The sequence below is a fragment of the Notothenia rossii genome (assembly GCF_949606895.1).
Source record: "Notothenia rossii genome assembly, chromosome: 4".
Taxonomy (NCBI): domain Eukaryota; kingdom Metazoa; phylum Chordata; class Actinopteri; order Perciformes; family Nototheniidae; genus Notothenia; species Notothenia rossii.
The window spans coordinates 19,159,382-19,184,900 of NC_136902.1; the positions used below are offsets into that span (position 1 = coordinate 19,159,382).

Genomic DNA, 25,519 nt, shown 5'->3' on the forward strand with positions numbered 1-25,519 from the left:
ACATGGTCTAAAACGTGAGGAATCAACCACGTGAATCGGGTTTGACCAGCCCCCTACCCAATGGTTGAGCACATATTCTTCAATATCACCTATGAAAAGGAACACTGTACACACACACAAAAACACACACACTAAACACACCCACATTCATGTGATTTCTGGAATGATGTTTTAGACTTCTAGTGTACTGGGGCAGTCGAGGTGGATTAAGGCGTCCATAAAAGAGGATAGACAACAATAATCTTTTCAGAATTTCATAAAGGAGAGGAACATGGTGGAGTTGGGGAAGTGAGTGGACAGAACAAGAGGAAGAATCCAGAACTATCATCCACTTATTTGATTAAGACAACACAGATTTATTGGATATCTAAAACCATTTCCTCTGAAGTCAAATCCTTCAGGCTTAAATTCATATTGTTTTAATTGGATATCTCTTAATTCCGAAAGGTCAGATGTCAAGGTGTGTTTTTTCTCTTCGATCTAAGTTTGCATGAACCTAACATGTTGATATTGTTGCAATGAATTTCTCCTGAGTGTATATATTGTTTTTGTAATAATGATTTTCAAAATGTCTCATTTTCAGAATGCCGTCGTTAGTGTTGAAATGCATGCTGTTGTGTGCGTTAATGCATGGAACAGTGTTTTCCTGTATGCTGAAGAATCACACCATATGGATTGAGAGGCAAGACTGCGGCCAGTGTGTGGCAATCAACACAACCATATGCAGCGGCTACTGTCACACACAGGTGACTATACACTCTCCACTGTCCAGTCTTTAGCTGAACATTTTGATGCATGAATCCAAACAAGGAAGCATTCTGTTGGCGTGGTTATGCCCATGAAAAGAATACTTGATGCAACATACTGCAATGCTATACCTTGATTCGTCATCTTAAATTGTCCAAACAAAGGAAGTTGGAAGTCCACATGGTGGCTAAAGTAAACTCCTAGCAAAGATCACATCTGTGATTAAGTGATTGTCTCCACACGGCTAACATGGAGACGGCAAAAGGGGCGGCTAAAAGCTAACAGTGCAAACAACAGCAACAGTGTTTAAAGAGTTAAGAGTTTTAAACTGAGGGGTTTTATTTGTTTCAGGAACAATTACTGTAAGAAAACAGAGCATAGGCCATTAGCTAGTCAGTTGGACATACGCACACAGAGATTCAAATTCAAACGCGGCCGTACCGGCTGGATAAAAAAGCACAGAGAAGCTTATATTTCAACAAACACAGCAAAATATGGTGTAATGTTGTCCTGAACAGTGTGACTTTATCATCTGCTCAGGACAACATTACACCACTATGTTTTATATAGAGAAAATTGTTTTCTGCTTTTAATGCTCTGAATTAGGAATTTAGCACCTTTAAACCACCCAAAGTAAAACACATTAAATAGCTACAATGGCCAATTTCCGAATAAAGAAAATTGGGAAAGTAACTAAGTGCGAAAATAGAGGAGTAATAAGTACAATATTGAAGTGTCAAATATAGTGTATGGCTAGTGTAGCAAAGAGTACCTTGACATAACATTTAATTGTAGGTTACTTTAATTACATTATACTTGCGTAAAATAGCCTACTTAGTTTCATTCTAATCTAAGTGCAACATGTGGATCCAAATGAAAATCTTGGTTTGTTTTACATATACTTTGTGAAACTGATTATGGGTAGAAGTGCTGTAACACAATTCACACGGCCCAATCTCATGTTAACAGTGCTGTTTCCTCTTTGTCAGGACACCAATTTGAAAGGAAGGTTCGGAAGGATTTTCCTGATCCAGCGCAGCTGTGTGCCTCTCTCTCTGGTGTACCGAGCCGTCCATGTTCCGGGCTGCCCTCAGGATGTAAACTCTCAGCTGTATTATCCTGCGGCGCAGCGCTGCAGCTGCAGGCGCTGCAACACGCGCTCGCACCACTGTGTCCGCACCAGCCGGGTCTCTAAAGACCGATGCACCGTGACCCTGGGCGGTGTGAAGAACCAAACCCAGCCCGCTGTGAAAAACTGACAATATGCCTAAACATGCAGTGCACATGCATGCTAAATGGACGCCGATGGACGAGTGTTTATTTGCTCTTCAGCTGTTTATGGTTTCGGCAATATGTAGCAAAATATACTGTTTAAAATGCATTTAATTTAACTGTGAAAAGTGTGTAAATTAATAAAGATTACAAATAATATATGCAAAAACTACTCGATTATAATTATATTTACATATAAAGTGTCATCTGTAAAGCTTAGGAGGAGAATGATTTGGTTAGTTTGTGATTCTGAGGTTTGAGAGCCCATGCAGAATTAGTTACATGTTTCTGAGCGACCTGTGAGAAATATTTGGGAAAAGTTGCATCATGCTCACCTGTGCAAATTCTGAGGCAAGTTGGCCCATCCTTCTTTGCAAATCCCCTCTTTTCACTGGATAACTCAGGTCTGTGACGCCCCTGGAAGGTTAACGCTCTTCTTCAATTCGATATTCATTCATACAGACCTGAAGCCTGCTGGAGTGAGAGGCCACTTAAACTTCGCCAAAGCAGGACATTAGCTTTCATCTAAGGTGGGTCGAGCATTTTTTTAACGAGACATAATGTTTCGTTCGAAATATACGTTTACATCTTTTAACTAGCCAGTCATCATTGTCAATAAACTGCAGTCCAGAGATAGCTCATAGCAGGGCAGGGCTGCACTTCAAAATGTCCAACTTTTAGTTCGGTGCAGAGCAGACGCAGCAAACTTTCTTCTGTGAGTACTTGCCTAATGTTTTTACTAGCTTTTAGCTTAAAACTACTATTGTATTAGATCCAATACATCTATTTAAACGTGGTTGCAGTAACAGGTAGTATCATTCAATATACAGTAAAACCATAGCCTTTAGTATTTTTGTAAAGAAAACCGTGTACCATTATTAACCCCAATACAACAAAATCACAGAAACCAGGCCTGGTACCAAAGTAGGCACTTATTTAAGAAAAACACTCAAGTTTCTTCTTAAAGATGATTTTTCTGGTCTGGAGGTGTTTTTGATTCATTGTGATTAGAAATCATAGATGTGTATACTAAAAACAATCAGGATTTGTATGGCAACACTTTTTGCACAACCATTGTTGTGTCATAGTTGTCTGACACTAGTCCATTTTACTATTACCCAATCAGTGTGTTTGGATCGAAGAACTTTGGGCAACTGGAAATAATTTCCAAACATGTTAGGCAGGTGTGTCCGCGGAAGAAAATGAGCTTGTGGTGTGATTTTGTTTGGGTGATGACTGTCCTTGGCTCCATTTCTTGGCTGGCGGTGCAGTGGGTGGAGAGTAATGTTGAATTTATCCCTGGATCTGCAGGGCTGGACTTCCTCTCTATATATATATATATAACCCTGAGCTTCCTTACACTCCCGCCTTGCTCAGTGTCTCTCAGGGACTCTGTGCCTGCTCTCCCTCTGCGGCCTCCTCCTTTGTGCTGACCAGCCTCTGCACTCACAACAGCCAGGAACCATGGCCCAGCAACAGCAGATTAGGTATGAACCTGCTCTGTCCATCGGGACAATACATCAAATCCAGCATGACAACATATGTAACCTGCTCAAAGTGCAATATAGCAATACAGCTTGCTGATTATTTAACTCTGTTAAAGTCTTGTAAATTGTTATAGTTAGCCTTCTGTTTCTCCAAGGCTAACGTGGCAAATCAATGAAGCCTTAGGCTTCGACTGCCTCTGGACATATGTGTATGTTTTATTTACTCAGTCGTCAAGTTTATTTTTGGAAGCGCATATTCCCAGAGGCAGTCACATTATACTCAGTTCAGTTGCAATGCTAAGGCCTCACATACAGTATACAGACACCCTTTAAAGTTAAAAATGATTAAAGTTAAAAATGATTTTCCAATGGAGAGAAAGTCCCTAAGTATGTGCTTTATCAGACTACTAATTGTACTGCTTTAGTTTCAGTTTCAGTAGGTTTTGCTCTCTGACATTGCCACACCTTTTAGTCCACTTTGAGGACTAAAAGGAATGATTGTAATGCACATGTCTGTTTTGACTTGTACTTAAACAGCCTCCCAGCTAAACTGATCAATGGAGGGATTGCAGGCATGGTGGGAGTCACCTGTGTGTTTCCAATTGACCTGGCCAAGACCCGCCTTCAGAACCAGCGCAGCGGGCAACAACTCTACAAAAATATGTAAGAAACCGCCCCCCCCCTGCTTTTTTCCTAGATTTGGAATTAACTTACTTAAATGGGCAAATGCTGCACTTCTGCCACTCTACTTATACAGATTTGTCATATTTGTCACCTTTCAGTTGTATATTTACAGTAATGTGTCTTTCTGATTACCGGTAGATTGTTTTCCGAGAATGAATGCTAAGAAACTGAGCCCTGCAAAGGCTGGTCGACCCAAGTTAAACTGTCTAGATTATCAGTATTTATTCATTTCTTTTTGTAACCAATTTATAAACAACATTATTTGACAACCTTTGCCTTGCCAATGTTCATGTCAAGGTTTCACTTCCAATACCAGTTTGTTTTGTTTTATACTCTGTTATGTTATACATAAACATTACGTTTTTCCTGTATACAATGTGCATAACTATCAATTCCTGTTTTTTGTTCAGGATGGATTGCCTTATAAAGACAGTTAAATCTGAAGGCTACTTTGGCATGTACAGAGGTAAGACTAATCACATTGTTCATAATATGCTGAATGTTTTCTATGTCTGAGTAGGCTCTTTAATTGTATTATTACCAAGTATATCACATAACGTTTTGGGGGGTTCTGTGATACATTTCAATTGGCAATGTGTCCTCAACAGGAATCTAATCTGTCTACCAAAAAAGAATGCTTTTCTTATGCCAAGTTTCGTGAATCTTTTTCATCCCATCATGTTACTGCTTGTCAATAGGTTACTGGTTCATCTTGTAAGGCAGTGACCACATTAGCAGATCCTATGCCTTGAATAAACCATTGCTACTTTATCCTATTGATATCTGTGATGTGGAATAATTCATTTGACAGACATCTTTCTGTATTCTAATGTTTCATCTAAATTACGTTTGTGGACCTCTCTTGTTGCAGGTGCTGCAGTAAATCTCACCCTGGTAACCCCCGAGAAGGCCATCAAGCTAGCTGCTAATGACTTCTTCCGCCAACAGTTGAGCAAAGATGGGTGAGTAGTAGCGCTAAATAAAGCGGACTTCTATACTGCGATTTTATTCTTGGTTTTAACAACATCCATGTATGTCTCATGTTTTCATCAGCAAGTTGACGGTGTTCAAGGAGATGTTGGCAGGATGCTGTGCAGGAATGTGTCAGGTCATTATCACCACACCCATGGAGATGCTCAAGATCCAGTTGCAAGATGCTGGAAGGCTAGGTAACTTTAAAGGAAATCAGCAGAAAAAAGGATCGAATAATGCTTTTGTGATGTTCTAAAAATAACAATTATAATATTCATTTCTCCTGTACCCGCCAGTGGCCCAGCAGAGGGGGGTGCCTAGTGTCGTATCGGCTCTGAAAATGGGTGGGACCAGTGCTGTTCTTAGCCGTTCCTACAACACCAGCCCTGCACCTCAAATCATGCGAGTGTCCGCCACACAGATCACCAGAGAGCTGCTGAGGACCAAAGGAGTTAAAGGACTATACCGGGGACTCGGAGCAACATTGATGAGGTGAGAACGAATCTCGTGCTTGATTTTGCTCAACTGGTTTTACATGGTTTGACAGCTTTTATATTGAGGTGGTGAACATGCATGTTTTATTGCATTTTCAGGGACATCCCATTCTCCGTCGTGTACTTCCCTCTTTTTGCACATCTGCACCATCTCGGCCGGCGTTCCCCTGAAGACCCTGCTGTGCCCTTCTATTGGTCCTTCATGTCTGGATGCCTAGCTGGATGCATTGCTGCTGTCACTGTCAGCCCTTTTGACGGTGGGTGACTCAGTCTATGCAGATATCTGGTTACGAGGCTATTTTTAATTCTTATGTTTTTTTAAAATAAATGTTTAACTTATTTTAAAAGCTTTCTTTCACTTGTGCAGTGGTAAAGACCAGGCTACAGTCACTCAAGAAAGGAGCTAATGAGGAAACCTACAATGGCGTGGTGGACTGTATGAGGTAAAGGCCTTTCCTTCTCCAGGGTTCACATGAACGGAAAAAGTTGAATTTTTATTCATCCTGCACTCTCTCTCCCATTGCAGAAAGATCCTGAGAAAGGAGGGTCCCGGAGCGTTCCTGAAAGGGGCAAGTTGCCGGGCCCTTGTTATTGCCCCACTCTTTGGAATTGCACAGGTTGTGTATGTTGTCGGAGTTGGAGAGTACCTGCTAGGGTGCACACCCTAAACCATCTACTCTGCATAAACAAGCTGTTTTCTAGTCTTCTTTATGCCACCTCATTAAATTACAGGCAGCTATGCCCTGGCATAGCGATGGACCCAGCTCTCTGTTACTGTGTACCTTCTTTATTGTTGGAGGCTGTTAAAAGTGAAATGGACCTGAAAAATGCCATTTAAATCCAAACTGGTTTAAAAGTATGCCTTTAGCTTGCCTGCTTGTATGGCCTTCAGTGGAGCTTATTGCAAAAACAGAATAGCTTTCTTCACTAATAATCTTGACGGCCCAACATTGACCACCTATTCAATCAGATCAGAGTTGACTCCGGTCTTTTGCCCTTAACTGAAACACTTACTCGGATATTCTCTTCAACTGTCTTGTCTTAAAGACACGGTGTGATGGCTGTAGCACGGTGTTGCAAAAGAGACCTTACAATGCAAGGGAGCCAATACTAAGTAATGACAAAGGCAGAATATTGAAATGTCACTTGAATAGTTTCAATCCTGTTTTAAAGGGATGCATGTGTAACTGGGCCATGGATGTAGCACCCTGTCTATGAATATAGTGGCAAATGAGTTGTATTGTCTGGTGGACTGTCCACCAGTATGCCATACAGAATCCTGCATAATATTACTTTCTGTTACATTGAAAGAGAGATTGGTAGAGATGTTTGGGTTCTTTACAGAGCGCTGTTGGCAATCTCTCTGTGGATGTCAACACAACAACCCGTTGACTGTGGTTGTCTGTTACTGGTCAGGTTTTGGTGTCAGAGATACAGGAGCCCACACGACTGAGTTATGGTTGTCATTCAGAAGCAGAACAGAGTCGAGCTAGAAAAAGTCCTTGGTCAAAGTACTTTTAACAGTTTGTACCATTGTAAATAGCTATCCTGTTTATTTTTTATTTTTTTCTTGAACTGTGAAAAGCTAAACTCGAATTGAGAGCAGTTCTAACTTTTCAACATGTTGAAAGTGTTTCAACCAGTTGAAGATTATTATTTATTTTTTATACTTTAAAATGTCATGTAAATACAAATTTCTAAATGCTGAATAAATATGTATGAATTCAGTGTTTACGTTTATTATTTGTTTGAATGTGTGTAGCCTGAAGTATTGCATATTTAATCACGTATTCTCAGGTAGGGCTGTTGGAAGTAGCAACAGGTTGTAATACTGTGTAATACTTGTTCTGATGCAAACTTAGAAGGTGTTACCATGCGCTACACATAAGCATTACTGCGAGGGATACGTTTGTGGCAGTAAAAATGCTCGTGCTGCAGTGTTGGGGTAACTCTACCCTGGGGACTCCTGGAGCCTCTGCTGCTTCACATACATTTCCAGCTGTCCCTGAAGCTCAAGAGCAGAAAGGTGAAACTGACACCAAACGCGACTAATCCTGGAAACATATTTAATAACACTGGATATCAAATACAATCATCTGGTAAGGGATACAAAATCATTTTACGAAGTGATACGTTGTAAAAAACTATTATTTCAATTGGCTACATGTGCTATTTGATCCTCACAAATGCATTGAGGACATACTTAAATATAACTCTTTTGTAGATCTCTCAGTAATGTCTTTCTTTGAAATCACATGATTTGTTCTAAATGCAGACCTACAGCAACATTTAAAAACTACAAATAAAGCACTTTGTTTGCTGAGGAGATACAGTTTTAGTCTATGTTTTATAACAAATAATTGAAAGTGAAGTGTGAAGGTTACATTTCAGGACTTAAAAGTGTGTGGACCTGATGGAATATTCTGAGGCCAGGACCCATGCAGCTCGTGGAGTATGTGACTGATGCTGTGTGTGTAATGGTGTCTGAGGCTATGATTTCATGTATTAGAGATTTATTTCATGCTAAGAGGTGTAACAAGTTATTAAATATAGGAAATCCAATGCAAAGCTACTTATCTGAGCTATACATGCATTTTAATAAACACAAAATGTACGCCAAGTATAAATGACACACAAGAAACAATCTTCAACTTTAAAAGCTTTATTACACTTTGTAAACCTATCTTCCTGAGAAGCCTGCAATGGTATTAAAATAAATTAACACACAATCATCTAAAAAAAAGGCTTGACTGCTTATACTTTTGTTTCCTGTTATACCTTCAGATTTGCTCCAACAAATACAACTGAGGAACACAGCAACAGCTTTGTGGATTTGAGTTGCACTAAACTGTTCCCTTTTTTAACTCCAGAGCCTCTATAGTGAAAAGAGATTCAGTTGTGTGTCTTCACTCGAAGGAACACCGCCTACTGGAGTGGTAAGAAAGCCTTTGGCGTCTCATCTCTCGTGTCACATTACACTCGAAAGTAAAAAAATGACCACGGCTTGTGTTCCACACAGCTTGATCAGAGGCTTTTGAAATAGTTGGCAGATAAATTGTTGCTTTTACCACTTCAGCTCTCTTGGCTGAAAAGACACTTGAGTGTGACACTTTAAGACAGACCACAACAATAATGGCAAGTCTAATGTGTGTGACAATGAATTGCAGTCGAACTCTACAAACATATGTACACTTTGCTAAGATTTTTTTGCTACGTTCAGTCATCACGTAGTTCTAAAATAGCTCATCTTCAAAGAAAGGCACGTTAAGAAGTTTCAGTTTGACTAATGCAAACATTGTCATGACTACATAAACACTTTCCAACTACTGCAAGCCTCTGTCTACACACAGCATGTTAAATAGTAGGCCTATCCATCACATCAACCACAAATAATGTACAACTACAAGAAAACTCATATTTACATACCAGAGTCCAAATATAAACCCTACAGAATCAACAGCAGCCCGATGAACCTGGATACATGGAAGTGATTCCAGGTTGGGCATGTCTGTCCAACTATCATATCTGCTGAGGTTTATGAGATTAGAGGAAAACAGAGGTTATTGCTCTGATTTATGTTGTTGTGGGCGGTGCACTTTTAAAGGCACAGGGGGGGAAAAGATGGAGGTGTGAAGAGATCAAAGACCTGGTTTGGATAAGCACATTTCTTAGGCCCAACTGCTTGTTCTCAGTTGACCGACTAGAATATATTTAGCCTGTAAACATTTCCAAATGATCCTCCTGACATACAGTCAACAGAGACTCAGATATACTCTCTTATGTAAGAGAGCATATATATATATATATATATATATATATATATATATGTACAAGGGGCTTTTCCTTTTGGTTTTTAGTTCGTATGTACTTTTCCTAATGCTGCAGGCAATCATTTATGTCTTTTACAGACTTCTGAAACTTGCTTGTGGTATGCGCCACATATTGGCATTATTAAAAATATATAAAGTATGCATGAGTTGTTGTAAAAGACCTGAATGTGGGTAGGCCTAAAGTTGCCTAAAATAATAGATTATTTCTTTCAAAGAATAGGATGAGAAGATTAACACCACTCATATGTCAGTAAAGTAAATATTAAGCTACAGCCTGTTAGTGTGCCTTAGTTTAGTTTAGCTTAGCATAAAGACAAAGCCAAGCTATAGCTTTTCCCTCCTTTTTACGTTATTTTTGCTAATCTAACCAACTCCGGGCTGCAGCTTGAGATTCACTAACATTGTCATTGTGCTATCAATCAGCTAATCAAACTCATAGCAAGAAAGTGAATTAGCATATTTTTAACTATCCCTGTAATATAACTGCTGTATTTCTTGAAGAAACAATTGGTTTTGATCATACAGTATACAGATACTGTGTGTGTGGGAGAGAAAGAGCGCTTGGGCTGCATGATGGATGCTTTCCCAAAACATTCACTGGCCATCCCTCTCTTGACACCACGCTCTGATTCCACCAATCAGGATTTTTATACCTACGAGATTCCAGACAACCTTCTTCGAGGCAGTGGTCTCACGTAACACAACATTGCTGTGCTTGTGTGTCTTTGCGGCTTCATGTTTGTGTTCATCTGAATACTCAGATAAGCAAACTCAGCTGCTTTCACCTCAGATTGCTCTCCCTGGGCTACAGTTTCCCACAGCCAAGGGGTCAGTGTCAAGGCTGTGTGAAAAAGCATTGACACTGCTATGACAGTATGTGGGTTTAACATTTGTAACGTTCGCCAAACGGCCATGAGGAAAAACAATTTGAAAGATTGTCAGGTCATAAAATCATACTGTTCCCATAGGATATGTGGACTAAGTCTTATCTGAATGTGTTGAAAGGAAGCACATGCTACTTTGCTCGTGACTGCAAATACAAAAAGAAAGAGAGCTGGTTTAAGCATCACAGTGGAAAGGATTTTTTTTAACATAATCTAATTACTGCCTGGGTCCCTGGATTGACAGAGGTTGTCATTTGATCTGAAGGCTGTACAGTCTTTCGGGGCAGAAAGGGCAGAGGTCATATTTAGATGACCTCCCTGCTGTTGCGGATGGCACAACAGAGCACCATACTGAAGATCATCCCAATAATCTGTTAAAAGGAAACAGAATTTTAATAAAATCATTCTCTCCCACAATGTGTTTGTCTGTGTGTGTGCTTCTTCTCAGATCATGACTCACCATGACTCCAGCGATGCCGATGCCCACATATCCAATGATGTAGAGTTTAGTGTTGAAAAACTCCTCAATGCCTGTCTCACAGTCCTGCACAACAAAGATAGAGTCAAGTTATTAAACCAGATAGATTATTGTGGCACCGTGTCTCATTCATTAGACAACAAAGCGAGATAATGACATTTCCATCTTGCGTCTGGTGGTACTTACTTTAGTGTCTTTTGGAGGATCAGGGCAAGGGTATTCTGTGGTTCCACAACAGTTCAGCTAAAATTGCGAAGAAAATCAAATTATGATGCAAATATCTTTAATTATGCACTTTTCTACTTGTCACCCTAGAATTCGATTTTCTACTTACCACTTTCTGGTATGAGATGATCAATGTGCCGTTATTGTTTTCATTGTAGTTGGTTGTGTAGTAGGTCTGAACATCTTTGATTATCTGTGTCAGAGGGGACAAGTAAATACCATTAGGATTCATCAAACTCCAGGCATGACTCAAGCTCTGAAATGTGAAATGCTTCATACCTTGTCTTTGTTCAGGAATCCAAACACGCCTGCAGCCAACTCAGCGCAGAAGATGATCAATAGACAGGCAAAGAACTAAACAAAAGCATTAAAAACAGACAATAAATGTATCATTGGTTAAATATATCAGTTTAAGACTTATTAAAGGTTCCAACTATAAGATAAAAGCTCAGTTTTTGGTATTGTAGGCTTGTCTCTATGCATTGTACTCACTGAACCCAGCAGGCATTGAGATTCCCGAACAGCTCCACAGCAGCCGAAGAAACCAACCAACATCACCAGACTGCCAGCGCCGATCAGGATATACACACCTGAAGGAACAGGGAAAAGAGATGCAATGGTAAACAGTAAGGCAATGTATATAAAGCTGTTAGTCATGACGCAAACAACCTTTGTAATAACTTGTGATGATGATAATATGGTACTTTCTTCACCAATACACTTTAGACCTTCCAGCTTGAAACGCCTTAAACAGTGCTTTAATTCCCCACTATTTTAATGTCTGAACAAACTTCTGTTGCTGTGATGAAAGAAAATCTATCTATCTATCTATCTATCTATCTATCTATCTATCTACATCTCTGTTAATATGCTCAGCTTTTCCCAGCTAGTGCTTCTGACTATTGTAAATTACAGAAGCACCAGCAGAGGGCAGCATACAGCTAGAAATGAAAACAGTCACAATCTGGACTGCAAGTACAAAAGCTCAGACAGTGGAATGTTATATTTTAGACTGCACTCTTCCTGTGTTTGGTGCTTCGATCTTTTTTCTAGGAGTGGAGGCACTTATTGTTCCTCTTCATTGTGCCCTAATGTGAGATTATTTGTTGTTGTTGTTAAGAGTCTGTTTTAGGGGGAGCTCCTTATATGCCCTGATGTCACATTGAACCTCTCATTAGGAAAGGTACATCATTATGGAGCTAATTTCCTCCATATATCATGGGTAGGTCTGGAGGGAGGAAATTCAACAACAATTGGTAACACCACTCATACAGATGGGGTTGGTTGCCAGGCGATAGCTCAGAGGAAATTGGGCGAGATAGTTAGAGTTGGCTCCCAGGTGACACAGGCTCAGGTGGGAACAAGAGAGGAAGACGGTTCATAGGATCCCGATGGGTCAACAAAGAGATTTGATGTGCTATAATAATTCAGTTGGGTGTGTTGCTTTCTTGCTGTTAGAAAGGAGAGTTTAGTTACTTCGTGTGAAGCGATCATTCTTATCAGCTTTTAACTCATCGCAGCTGGGAGCAAGAGATGCTGCTGAACTCGCATACTTTGCTTTTATATTGGTTTTCATTTATCTCTGAGTCTGTAGTTTTTCTTCACCTTTTCAGAGTATGTCATTTCAAAGATCAGAAAAGTTTGATGTTGGATTGACGCCATGGAAACTCGGCATAGCAACAGTTGAGCGCTCTTCACTGTCAAAGCCATGTGTTGCACTCTCCGAGGACCCGACAGAAGCCACCCATCCTGTGTCAAACCACAAGGATATCTGAGCCTTATTTCTTACTAAACTCACACACAGAGAAGTAATAAAATAACTTTAACTACAGGCTTCTGTCGTAAAAAAAAACCCTCTCTAAACGTTTATTCTATTATACAACGCTATCAGTCCCTAACAGGCTTCAAAGAAGAAAATCAATCGGGAGTAGAGTAGTTTAAACTGAAGATCGTTAAAATAACTGAATGTACTTTAGGTTTAACACAGGATGCTGTGATCAGAGAGTGGAGAAGGGTAGTCAGCTCAACACATTTCTTTCCCAGTCTTTTAATTTGATATCCCATCTTGTTTTTCCTGCAGATCTTTGCCATGGAGCCCCATCTGTTCCTATGACTGCCCTCTTCCATATGCCTTTTTAACTGTCCCAACACTCACTGTCTCCTCCTCCATCTCTTTCCATCTGGGCAGGGTGACTGATTGAAAAGGTGGTTAGCAGGCCTGTGGTTTCCCTCACGCATGTATGGCAGTCATTTCCTGTTATTCACACTCATCAGCTCAAAAGAAGCTATGCCATGCCTAATAATCGAAACTTCAAAGCATTAGAGCATGTTGCATTTGGATATTAAACCCCAAATGGAAAACTTTGTAGAACACCAATCAAATAGTGACACTCACACTATTTTGCAATCTCACAAAGACTTGTGTACAAGCAAGTCTGTGGTAGGAACACTAGCTCTGACATAGAGACATTTACATATTTACAGCCAAAACTATTTGCACTGAAATATGTCAATACAAACACATTTTCAGACGGAGAATAAGATAAGTGCAACATGACATTTTGCTTTGTGTATGTGTCTACTCTAGCATATTAAAAACAATATTATTTTAAATATTTGAGAATACAATACAATGGTATCAAAATGCAATGTTTTTAATGCCGCAAATATAAGTAAAGATTGTCTCAAAATTTAAGTGAAACTGACATTTCCATTATCCATTTAGACTCGTTTCTGCGCAATGTAACAGAATATATTCACAAACATAAGCATTCCTTTCAGCAAATGTCATAAATCAATGGCCTTGTGTTGAATGTGTACAGCTTATTGTTTCACACCTACACTGTGTGTACATTAAGATAACCTCGGATGCGCTGTGGTACTCACCAATGAAGAAAGTGTCTGGAGCTTCATCACCATTTAGAAGAGAAACAGTTTCTGGGTCAAAACGTAGCCATAGTCCCACTGCCAGAACGAAGGATCCCATCAACTGCAGGAAGAGAGGGGAGAAACACTTAGAATAAGATTTTGCAAACAAATGAGTTATTATTTCCGGAGAAAAAACCCCCAAAGAAAAGCAGAGTTCTGTGCTTCTGAGACTCATGTCGGCTTTTACCCTCTAATAAATACCAACTGTAGATGTAGTAATCATTCAAATGCCTTGGAAAAGACAACTCTTATTACAGTTAGTATCTAATAAGTAGAACCTCTTTTTTTTGTTCTTTCAAAATGAACCTGTGTGCCTTATCATTTAGATCCTGGCTTGAGATCTGACGTCATTGCTGTAAATTGGTTTCAGCATTCACTGAAAAAGCAACTATCTTCTCATTACTATCAAAACAGTAGAAGTGCATGATCTTCTGGCCTTCAGAGGGGTTGCACTTTTGCTCTGGCCTTCATGTGATTTTCCATATGAACAAAGCTATGGTGCTGTGGAGTTTCCTACCCTCCACCCTTTTCCCAGAAGTATATTGTGTAGCTCAATAAGAGTATGTTAGGATACTTATTTAATGTTTCTAATATGTGTTCATCGTGGGTGGATCCTTTAAGAGCTCTAAACCAGTACAATTAATGAAAATGTAAGTTATGTAACGCTCTACTTTGAGACAGCCATTAGCGATTTCTGGCGTCCCACAGGAAGATAATGACCGCTGTCTGCGGGCAGCAGTGTGGCACCTTGAGCTTGAGCAGGCTCTCCTGTTTGTTTGGAAATGTGTTTCCATGTTGCTCATACTTTCCTTCATCTAAACCACCATCAGCATACATCGAACCAAATCATACTCCCTCCCTCTTGCTAAGAGCAAACTCACTGCAGCAAACAACTTCTATTCTCTCAGTCCACGGAGAAACTGGAAGAAAATGTGTTGTTTTCTGAGATCTGAGATGCTCTCAAGGGCAGAGTCAGTGGTGAGTGCTCCACTGACAGATCAATACTGAGAGGTTTTAAAGATCACGGAGCCCTGTCCCCTGAGGAATTTCCAAACTCAAAACCTTTCCACAAAACAGTGTCTATTTGTGTGTGTGTGTGTGTGTGTGTGTGTGTGTGTTTGTGTGTGTGTGCGTGTGTGTGTGTGTGTGTATGTGTGTGTGTATGTGTGTGTGTGTGTGTGTGTGTGTGTGTGTGTGTGTGTGTGTGTGTGTGTGTGTGTGGGTGTGTGCACGCCTTATGTGTGCGCGCACAGAGAAATAAAATGATTTGTCTAAATGGAGAGTATTTAGGAGTGCTTGTCACATGGTCTCTCGCTGTCCTAGATCTCAGAGTTTAGGTGGACCGCTGTTCTGTTTGTTGTTTTTGTTTCTACGTCCTGAGGCTCTGTTAAGTGAATTTATTTTGAAAAACAAACACTGTTGTCAAGTTGGAAAAATAGCAAACTGTTCCAAGTCTGTATTTTAATTTGACTTTGTAACCTCTTGTTTGCCAAATCCCCTGTGCCTTTTTCTGGTATTGATATGTCTCTCGTTTCACTTCTTCCATTTTTGATGCCCTCATCTCCACTGACTACTCCTCCTCCACTACAGGTTATATTTTATGTTGTTGGTCTGAAGTGAGGCCAGTAGCTCGGTAGTAAAGCATCTGAATTAGACAGGAGTTGGGAAGCCTGATTCCTACAAAAACGAGGATTTAGTGTCATGCGTGATGATGTATGGGACAGCTGAGCTCTCAGGGTTTCAGGATTATCAGGTCCAAAGGGATAAAGCACGGTGAAGTGAAGGCTGCAGATATGTAGATCCACTGAACCAGGCTGGGTAAGTGTGGAGAAAGACTGGATCTATTTAATGCTGGTATTTGTACCTTGTAAAACTGCTGCCCACTGGATCATGTTGATATGCACACAATGCTAAGCGCCAGTGTTGTGCCAAGTAGTGGTGTCGATTGGTATTCGTATCGATGATAATATAAAAAAATGTGATTCTATTATATTAATATAACACATATGATGTGGCTTTATAATAGGCTCCTTATCTTTCTTATGGTACGCTTTTGTACAATTATGTTTTAAATCGGTGTTATTCCTTTGCCAAAAAAGAGACAAGACGCACAATAAAAAAAGTTAACTGATTTGAATGAGATGTTATATAAATATAAAGGTAATATTGTTATTGTTGATTGATGTTGTTGATGAAAGAGGAGCAGGTGGTTCAGCGCTCAACCAAACCTAATTTCTATTATGGTTTCATTTGAAAGCCTTTTCAAAATCAGATGCATATGGATACCACACAAACATCTCTCCTTTTAGAGCAAGGGGGGTCACATCCAACGCTGCAGGCAGTAGCTGACATGCTAAGTACTCTCTCAACTCTGGCACTCATGACTATCCCAATGGTCCCATTAACCCCCCTGAATAAACCACCCACTCCCCCCCCACACACACCACTTTGTCTGCCATCATTACCTTGTCTATCAGCGTACACACCCCTCCCAACCTCCCAGAAACGACCACCCCGCCCCCTCACTTGTTGTGTCCCATGTATCCCCCTCTTACCCCACCTCATCTCACACCCCTCCCTCCCAACCTCACCCAAAGGACAAAGACCCTCTGTCTCCCGTGACTATACGTTTTGGCGCACAATAGGAGGGAGACAAACAGACATACTGAAATAAAGAGAAAGAAGGATGGAAAGGAAAGAGAGAATAAGTTGTTAGAGAACCCATCATCCCTTTTCTTTTCCAGACAGAAGCATCTTATTCAGAGACAAAGTTGAAGACTCAACATGTGTCTTATATTCATTTTGTAGAGCCTTATTATGTCTGAATTGGCAGTGAGTATAGTAAGATACGTCCTCTTTCTTTCCTTACAGCTTTTGGGTCTTTTGTATGTCTGGATTCTTCTATTCAGGGATATAAATCCCTCTCACAAACATTTATTAAGGTTTTTACAGAAACAAGGCGTACTTTTTGCAGTTAAATTGTGTTTTTGTGAGGGGAATTTCCACGAAAACAAGGGCAGAGCTGACACAGGGCTGTGGTCTTGGTCAGAGACAGTCTGTGGCATCACACATTTTGTAGGATAGATTTTATTTTTGGCTTAAAAAAGTAGTCATAAATTAAAGAAAAAGCAGTATATGAAAGCAAAACATCTGTGAAACACTACTTTAAAAGAACCAGTAATTGGTTTGTCAGAAAATCTCGTCGTCTTCTTCCTAGCATATGTTTGGAAAAACAGATGCAAGACCGCATTTAAAATTGATGGGCAGAAGGAAAGTGTAAATAGGAGGGAGATAATTATGGGTGGAATAAATCCTATTGTATTCTGCCCAAGGGGCAAGGGAGGGGGAGTGGGGTGGCATACACCAACCTCACAAAACAGACAGAAATGTGTTTGTAGGGCAGAATATTCTAATAATATTTGACACTAATATTGAAATTATAGTTGAGCCTGTTCAACATAAATATTTCTCTTAACTGTCAAACATACTAACCTTAATTTATTGCATATATTTTCTTAAGTTTAGCTGATTCATCTTACCTGCCATACTTTGGCATTATGCTCACAACAAAGAGCAGCAGTGAGGTTAAATGTTTGCCTTTTTACAGAACTAAATGCACATTTGTGGACGTTGGGGAATCATTTGCTTAGGTATTCAACCTTTGACACAGTTCAGCATTTTCTCTTTTCACTGTCTCCTTTCCCATGGCATAGGTCTACGGCCTTGGGTATTGCTGCTATCTCTCTTAAGGAGGGGCAGCTTGGGTGTATTGTTGTTGCCAGCTTACCAAGCTGACATGATAGTTTATTGTTCAGGGACATCTAGAAGCCCTTCTTTTCTGGAATCTAGGTTCCCTGCCGCACATTCTTTTCTATGGACGACAGCTCTAGTTAGATTCAGGGTCCATATTTGTTTAATCTCGCTTATGAAGAATGTTGATTATTACACTCCGAACTAGTTAAAACCTCGAACTACAGTTATTCCGAATTGATTTGGCATCTCCACCCTGTGTCAACTCGTGGCCCATGACATGTCTTGTGAATTCTCCGGCCGAAGCTCCAAATAAACCGTCAGTGTTTGCCATCAAAGTTCCAGCTCTCCTCGTGTCTCTCTGAGTCCTGTTTCCAATTGCTTCAGAAGTTTCCCCCACAGTGGACACAACTGAAGAGTGTAATAGAAACACTCTATTGAAATTAGCACATGTTTTTCGGCTTCACAAAGGCATTGTTTTCTATTAAACATGTAACTATGAAACAGACGTTTTTTCAGTAACTCACATAATAAATTATTCAGCCAACACCAGATGACAAGGAAGAACACTGGAGGGACATTTTGGGAAATACACTTCTTGTTGCCCCACAATGTTTACCTCACAGGCTTAATCTTTGACTAAATAGGGCAGTCAGTGAGCCAAAGCACACAAACACAGGCCAGACATGCCAGCAAGGTATTGATAGTGTAATATATACAAGAGCTTGGCCTGCATTACGTTAATGACAGTTGTATTGGAGCCCTGCAGGAATTTCACTACATCATGTTGCTGTGACACCGAGTCAGAGAGGTCTATAAACACAGGGCCACTTTATCCGTATTGATTGATGACCATGTTTAGGCTGTCAAATGAGGATAGTTGTGTGAAGCACATCATCATTCAAGTAAAAAACACTGTTTATAGTGTGTGAGTGTCAGCATGTCTCACGACTCACTTCTGGTGACACTATTTGGTGTCCAACAGAAGAGCCTCTGACCCGTCGCTGCTCTACTGTCCACTCATTGGGGGGATTTGAAGGGAAACATATCTGCCCCTCCTCCACAAAAACTCTTCTCATCATGTCTCACTCCAACATCAACAGAGGGGGCCATAGCCCAGGGAGGGATTGGGATGCTGTGATTATAAAGGCATGGTGATTACTGTTCATTCCTAGTGGTAATTTGTATATAGCAAGCACCAAATGCATTCACATACTGTAGGTATTTCTGTGATCCTCTGTGATGTGTAACACACACACACACACACACACACACACACACACACACACACACACACACACACACACACACACACACACACACACACACACACACACACACACACACACACACACACACACACACACACACACACAGAACATATCAACAGTATAAGCAGCTATCCTCATACTGATCTGACGTTCTATCTTTATCTGGGTCAGCTGTCCCTCTATTGCCATGTGAGCGTGCACACGCACATGAATATCCCTTTCAATCTCCTAATGACCCTTTTCTCTCCCATCACATTTGCTGTCTGCATTTTTCTTGAACATGTCTGTCACAAATCCTCTTTCCCCACTTGTCTGACATCTCTCTCATCTTCACCCCTCAGTGACGGGTTGTCTCTGCACGTGTCCACACTCAGACGTAGCCTATTATTATTATTAAAAGGAAATTTCAGCCGCACCCATCCTGGATGAGGATAGCACACACAGCTTAATGATGGGGCCGCTGCGTTCAGGGCTTCATCAGGCTCTGTTGCTTAGGCAGGCAGGAGCAGCAGACTGAAGTTATGCTATTGTCCTGCTGTCACAATGGATCCATTCACGCTGCACTCAGCGCCTGATCCACTCCACAGATGCTTGTTGGAAAATCTCTCCTTCACATACACAAAGGAGCGTACCCTCTGATGAGTGTGAACAGTGGAACACATATCCCAAAGTGCACTTTTACACACACACACACACACACACACACACACACACACACACACACACACACACACATTATCCAGCAGACTCTAAATTAGTATTAATTTACAGACTGCACTATGGATGGATTTTGACAAGGATGTCAGGTTTAATGAAGGCACATGTGCAATTAATGTGCACAGGAAACACACACACACACACACACACACACACACACACACACACACACACACACACCTTTCACATCCACATGACTTTGTTTGTCTTGAGTAAAGAGTTACTCTCTCTTGTGCTTTCCTCTCAGTGCCCATGCCCAAGGGCCCCTTTTCTTTATTTAGAAGGAGAAGTGTGGGATCTCGTGCCCAAGGTGATTGTAACTCAGTGTCTCAATCAGCCCTGCAGCTCAGCTTGTTAATGGAGCTTCGTGACGCAGGGAAACAACTGCTGAGTTTGTTTTCCATGCTGTCTCTCAATCTCTCTCCAACTCTCTGTCTTTTCATTCAGTCTTCCTTTCAAAAACACGCTTAGCCGGGTAAAGGGGGGCGGATTTTTCCTTCTGTGGAAAATCTGATTCGTGCCCAGTGTCACGATTCTCATGTTATGTCACGTTTATAGTTTTGTAGGTTTGGGTGTTTTTGCTGTTTTCCATGTCATGTTTTCCTTTGGGTTATTGTCTGGTCCTTTTCCCTGTGTTTTCCTCTTGTCATTAGTTTCCCTGGTGTGTCTAATTGTCTGATTATGTTCACCTGGGCCCCTGTGTTTTTTCCTCCCTCCTCACCTGTGTCTTGTTGTGTGATTGAGTCTTGTGTGTATTTAAGTTCTGGGTTGTCTGTCTGTCTTGGTCGGTTCGTCTTGTTCCCTGACTAGTTCTGCGGTGAGTGTTCTGTTTTTGTCATTGTACATATATCTCATAGCCTTGAAATAAAGGAAGTTCAGTTTATATCTGCATTTGGGTCCTGCTTGTTTCACAAACCGTGACACCCAGTGAGCCAAAACTAAAAACCTCCGAGTGTCACCCTTTCCACGCCACGCAGAGTAAACCCACGCCGGACTGAAACTAGGCTTAAGCACACATGATGAATACGAGAACTGAAAGCAATTGAGCATTGTTTGTTAAAATAACACATGGGTGTAAATGTCAGCGGTAGTGAGTATCAATGGTGCACTTGCTCCATTTACGCGCATCCCATCATTACAATCGCCGAACATGCACTTACCCAGAATATAAAGTTGAACACGAACAAAAGGTATTTCACACATCTCATTCCTCCTTCCACCTTCGACATTTTGGCTCGATGAGTTTATCCTTTATCCCCGCAAAAATGCTCTAATGGTTGTATTGGCTCCTTGCACTGAGACAATAATAACGGTCCACTCGGTCACAACACAAGTGCATCAAGAAGCGCCGTCACGTTATTCTCTCGAACACACACACAACACAAAATCCGCTTAGACTCTTTCCAGACCGCCCCTTTCAACAATGCAGAGGGGGGGCTGAAGGGGGGATCGAGACTGCACGATGAGAGGAGCTTGCTTATTATTGACCTATAAGCTGATATAAACACTTGTGTTCAGTATGCAATTGAATAACAGGTAAATGGTAAAATCTTGCCAGGAAAAAATAAGGACAGACTTTTGTGTTTAAAACTTAATAAATACCATAGTTAAGTTCTGTTTCAATGCTGATTGTTATTGTTTGTGTTATAGGACAACACCATGTATGTGCATGCTATGTGCTTATCTCTTTGACGAACTATAACAAATATGTCACACACACAAACACAAACACACGCACACGCACACGCACACGCACACGCACGCACACACACACACACACAGCAACGATAAATTAGTTAAATTGGAAGTGACCAAGTTATGATGTAACCCCCTAACTAAGAAACGGGGACTGTGCCAGAAGCAACTGTAGAGGTTCAACTTTCCACATCAGCATGATAGTAACCTTGAGATATTTTCCCTATAGATATAACATATTTGTCAGCTACAGTATGATACAATTCCTATAAAGTTATAGCATCTTATAGTTTTACTGCATTATATTGTGGGATTTTCTTCTTATGTCTATCATGAGACCACAACTCATTACCAAATAGTTTGTCATGCACACATTACAGTAAGTATGGAAACTAGCCTATTTGAAGACAGCCTAACTACAAAGTCAAACCTCATACACAAAGCAAATAGCTCACTATAAAGACAGAAACTAAACAATGGAAAGCCCACCCTCTCTGAAGACATTAGTATGTTTGTTTTGTAATCACATTATTAAACAACAGGATTTCCTTTTTCAAGATAAACCAGGACAGTGACAGGTTGAGGCATCTCCCAACCAGATGTCAGTTCAGTAATATAAGCCTTGAGTGGAAAATAGTAGGAGTGTCAAAACATTTAAAAATGATGTTGCCTCATCATTTATCACTAAATGTAATTGTTCTTGAAGGATGAACTGGAAGCTAGAATAGTTTTCACTTTTTTGTTTTACTCCCTAAGGCACTTAACATAGCCCTGGAGTGATCAGTTAAGGATGAGTTTCACACACTACCCTTTCCTTTCAACTTCATCTTAAACCTTCGTTTGAACCTTAAAAAGATGCAATGAAAATATTAGGAGTTGTTAAAGAAAACTGAGGGTAGTTCTTTTAAAAGTATGGCAATTTAGTCAAAGTAAAAATGCAAACAACATGTATTTGCCTCGGCCTTAATGGCTGAAACACTGTGTCTAAATAGCCATGAGTTATGAAAGGCTTTTGGATTTACTACACTCCTGACTGTGTCAGTTTTCTTTAACATCAATACACTGGGATGTCCAAACGGAAGAACACCAGAGGAAGAAGTTATGTGACTGCTACAAACATGTCTAAATAAGTGTGTGTCCTGAAAAGGCTTCTTAGAAAGCCATAGTTGCTTTGAGGAAACATTTGTTTTCTTTATTCTTATGATAATGTCTCACATTACCCACTGATGTTTATCATCAATGTTTTCACTGAACTCATTGACTTCTTATTTTCAAATGTATTGCCCAACCCTATGCTCAGCTTTTGTACAAGATACAAATTAAATCTGCTATTAATGAAATGGAAAGAGTAGCCCCTCTGCTGGATTTCTCCCCTCAGTGTCATCAGTGACTGGGAGCATGTAACCCAGTAGCAACACCATGTTCAACATAAATATTTTCCCCACAACCATGGAGAGCAGTGGGAACGTCCAAAGAGCAGACCCTTTTATCAGTGGGAAAGTAGGCACTGGTTAGAAAATATCCTTATAGAGGAACAAAATTGTCTGCCAAACTGAGCGCTAGGGAAGAAAAAGTAAGACAGGAATGGCATGGAGGGAGAGGACTAGAATAAATACTTAGATGGTGTTTAATGTGAACAACATGTGGTTATTTTCAGCCCTTCAAACACACAGACATCAGTCTCAAAACTGAACAATCTGGAATTCTCAGAGCAGCAAAGTTTGTGCTGCGACACTCGTTAAGGGAGAAGGAACAAAAACAAATGAGGTTTGGTTTGGACCTTAACCAGAGCTCTGCCTAAAGAGGAAAGGCTGATAAGACTGGGACATGAGCACTGTGTCCCTGCCTTTGTTCACAGTTGCCATGTGCTTCTAAACATTTGAATAATAAAAATACAAGCAGGCCATAAACCCCATTAGAATGTTAGACATAATGGTTTTACAGCTTAACTTTAACAGGTCCACCTTTGGGTTGTCTGGTTTAGTAGCTCTTGTCTTTTACTGCAACCATATTGATAACTGTGATCGAGCCAACTTTAAACACATTTAAATGATTGTCTTGACTGTAAGCATCTTAGGAATATGAAGTAGTGTTTTTCCTTTTTCCGTGAGAAGCATGGCCCGGATCTAAGGTCATTGTTGATGACAGACTGTGAAGTCTGTTTGTGAGGGTGTCACTTTAGGGAAGGTGAATTAAGCTAAAACTAAACTGAAGCTTGATCAAATCGTTTTAAATAATGTTAGTTACGCTTTTATCTTAACACTTTGATTAGTTAACACATCAATAAAGAGTCAGGACACAGTGTTGAAAGAGATCTGTGGCAGAAATGTGTGACACCATATACAGGTCACGCTGCAAACACTCACAGTGAGGTAATTCATCTTAAGGGAAAGTCAGTCCTCTTCATTCACTTATTAGGAGATGAGTTGTACAAATGCAGGGTCTGACAAATGATCACGGTAAACCTTGTTTAAAGGCTCTTTGACGAGGATTGATATTTATTCTCTGCATTCAAATATCTTTGATCAGACAGCCATGCTGCGATGAAGTTTCCTGGCAACACGCCCAGATCTGACTAGCATCGTGTATGATCTGTAAACATGTGAAGGTGAGAGTACAGTCAGGCACCTGGGACATGGCGATGATTTGAGGGAAATTGCAGAGTCAGAATGTTCACTAAGAAGACAGTAAATAAGTGAGATTCCTCCTTTTACTCCTTGGTTTATTTGGCACCAACAAGAACATTTGTTTTTACCAATTTCACTTCACCACAAGAGGGCAGCATATTATTGCAAAGGAATGGTCAGGGACATCCACAGTGAGAGGGAGAGATATTGTGTCTGTTTCAATTATCTTTTTTTGTGAATGTCTGCGATTGGCCCCCCTCTAGCAGGCAACACAGAGATAAGGCCTCTTTTTTTTTTTACGTCATTTGCAGTGTTGAAATTTGATTAATTGCAAACCTTTTTGGGAAAAAAGCATCACCGAACCAAAATCAACTAAAATGATAAGGGCATGCAAGTCAATTATGACCAATGTGATCTAATATAATCAGTGTATAGTTTCATATTTTGTTGGAGGAAATCTAAGTGATATACAGTTCTCTTGGTTGCCATTCACTGCCCTGATTTTCACTCTGTTTGCGTACAAATCTGTGACGAATAACCTGAGAAAGTGAGTGGAGAAACAAACCAAATGTAGATGCCTCCATCCAGGGAAAGAGGGGTTACTGAATAGATAGATTATATAATTATGCTTGCAGCTCTCACCGAGCCCAATGAGCACCTTTGTTGGATTTTACAACGCTTCATGCTTGTTAAATGTCATGGTGGAAAATGTACTTGTGGCTTTTGAACAGATATATTTAATCATACTTACCCCCTTGGTTTTTAGAGCTCTAAGGAGGTTACTTACTAGCTATAGAAATATTTAAAATATGGTAAAAAAAAAGAACGATTATTTAAATCAAATGTTTTCTCCTTTCTTCATATCCAACTCATCTTTTTACGACCCTTTAGATCTATATTGGGGCCCGCGTAGGAGTGTGCTTTTTGGGGCTGTGCAATGCAGTGCAATGTTATGCTGAATTTTGTATTTCTTTTGGCCACTTAGGGACAGTAAACACGTTGACATATTATCACCTCATAAAGTTATTTGGACAGCATGTTACCAAGCAGTTGTATACATTGAACAGACACAGAGCAGCATTGGCATCTATTTAAAAATGTGTCTCAGATGAATGTCAAATAAATCCACTTTCCTCTGTGGTTAAGCCTCCAACAAGTCCTTTGGGATATTTGGCTATTTAACTGCTAAATGCTTCTCTATGTTCACCAGCTAGGGCTACTTTGGTTATACTGTTTGTTGCCGAGGAGCTACCAGACACTGGTGATTCACTAAAAACAGCTGACTGTTGCATTTGGACACAGCATCGAGAAAAGAGGTGAGACTGTCGAAGCAAAACAGAAAAGTTGCACATCATTACAATTATAACAATGTAGTAAAATAACTGAAAAAACCACTGAAAGTTGGACGGAACAGCCGAGCTGGGTGATAACTCTCTGCGAGTGTCTCACTACGACAAC

At 40.3% G+C, this 25,519-nt stretch overlaps 4 protein-coding genes across 6 annotated transcripts in view; 3 read left to right on the forward strand and 1 right to left on the reverse strand.

The window, feature by feature from the left end:
• Positions 1-278: 278 nt before the first annotated feature.
• LOC307036809 (thyrotropin subunit beta-like) lies at positions 279-2,162 on the forward strand. The gene is made up of 3 exons (XM_079677420.1): positions 279-460; positions 584-746; positions 1,737-2,162. The coding sequence occupies exons 1-3, from the start codon at positions 453-455 to the stop codon at positions 2,004-2,006; spliced, it is 441 nt and encodes a 146-aa protein (XP_079533546.1). The 5' UTR covers positions 279-452; the 3' UTR covers positions 2,007-2,162.
• A 251-nt stretch (positions 2,163-2,413) lies between these two features.
• Positions 2,414-7,384, forward strand: LOC307036388 (mitochondrial glutamate carrier 1-like). 3 transcript variants are annotated; one of them, XM_079676649.1, is made up of 10 exons: positions 2,414-2,549; positions 3,397-3,506; positions 4,044-4,169; positions 4,601-4,656; positions 5,062-5,152; positions 5,244-5,359; positions 5,459-5,654; positions 5,756-5,913; positions 6,024-6,099; positions 6,183-7,384. In XM_079676649.1, the coding sequence occupies exons 2-10, from the start codon at positions 3,484-3,486 to the stop codon at positions 6,322-6,324; spliced, it is 984 nt and encodes a 327-aa protein (XP_079532775.1). In that variant the 5' UTR covers positions 2,414-2,549; positions 3,397-3,483; the 3' UTR covers positions 6,325-7,384. The 3 variants fall into 3 exon arrangements, with proteins under 3 accessions (XP_079532775.1, XP_079532774.1, XP_079532776.1); XM_079676648.1 differs by having other exon boundaries at positions 2,444-2,549; positions 3,331-3,506; XM_079676650.1 differs by lacking the exon at positions 2,414-2,549 and adding an exon at positions 2,612-2,734.
• A 918-nt stretch (positions 7,385-8,302) lies between these two features.
• Positions 8,303-21,115, reverse strand: LOC307036391 (tetraspanin-2-like). The gene is made up of 8 exons (XM_079676653.1): positions 20,900-21,115; positions 13,960-14,062; positions 11,566-11,663; positions 11,353-11,427; positions 11,183-11,266; positions 11,035-11,091; positions 10,831-10,914; positions 8,303-10,741 (listed from the first exon to the last, which is right to left on the reverse strand). The coding sequence occupies exons 1-8, from the start codon at positions 20,966-20,968 to the stop codon at positions 10,676-10,678; spliced, it is 636 nt and encodes a 211-aa protein (XP_079532779.1). The 5' UTR covers positions 20,969-21,115; the 3' UTR covers positions 8,303-10,675.
• Positions 20,544-25,519, forward strand: part of kcna10a (potassium voltage-gated channel, shaker-related subfamily, member 10a) — a 136,170-nt gene continuing 131,194 nt past the window's right edge. The window contains exon 1 of the mRNA XM_079676642.1: positions 20,544-20,556. The gene's annotated coding sequence lies outside the window, so the exon portion shown is untranslated. The remainder of the gene's footprint in view (positions 20,557-25,519) is intronic.

Coding starts and splice junctions, on each gene's coding strand:
- LOC307036391 (XM_079676653.1), bottom strand. CDS start 20,968: ATGTCGAAGGTGGAAGGAGGAATGAGATGTGTGAAATACCTTTTGTTC. Junction 14,063..20,899: donor TGTTCAACTTTATATTCTGG/GTAAGTGCATGT, acceptor CTCTTCCTGCAG/TTGATGGGATCCTTCGTTCT. Junction 10,742..10,830: donor TCGGCATCGCTGGAGTCATG/GTGAGTCATGAT, acceptor TCCTTTTAACAG/ATTATTGGGATGATCTTCAG.
- LOC307036388 (XM_079676649.1), top strand. CDS start 3,484: ATGGCCCAGCAACAGCAGATTAG. Junction 5,360..5,458: donor GCAAGATGCTGGAAGGCTAG/GTAACTTTAAAG, acceptor TGTACCCGCCAG/TGGCCCAGCAGAGGGGGGTG. Junction 6,100..6,182: donor GGCGTGGTGGACTGTATGAG/GTAAAGGCCTTT, acceptor CTCCCATTGCAG/AAAGATCCTGAGAAAGGAGG.
- LOC307036809 (XM_079677420.1), top strand. Junction 747..1,736: donor GCGGCTACTGTCACACACAG/GTGACTATACAC, acceptor CCTCTTTGTCAG/GACACCAATTTGAAAGGAAG.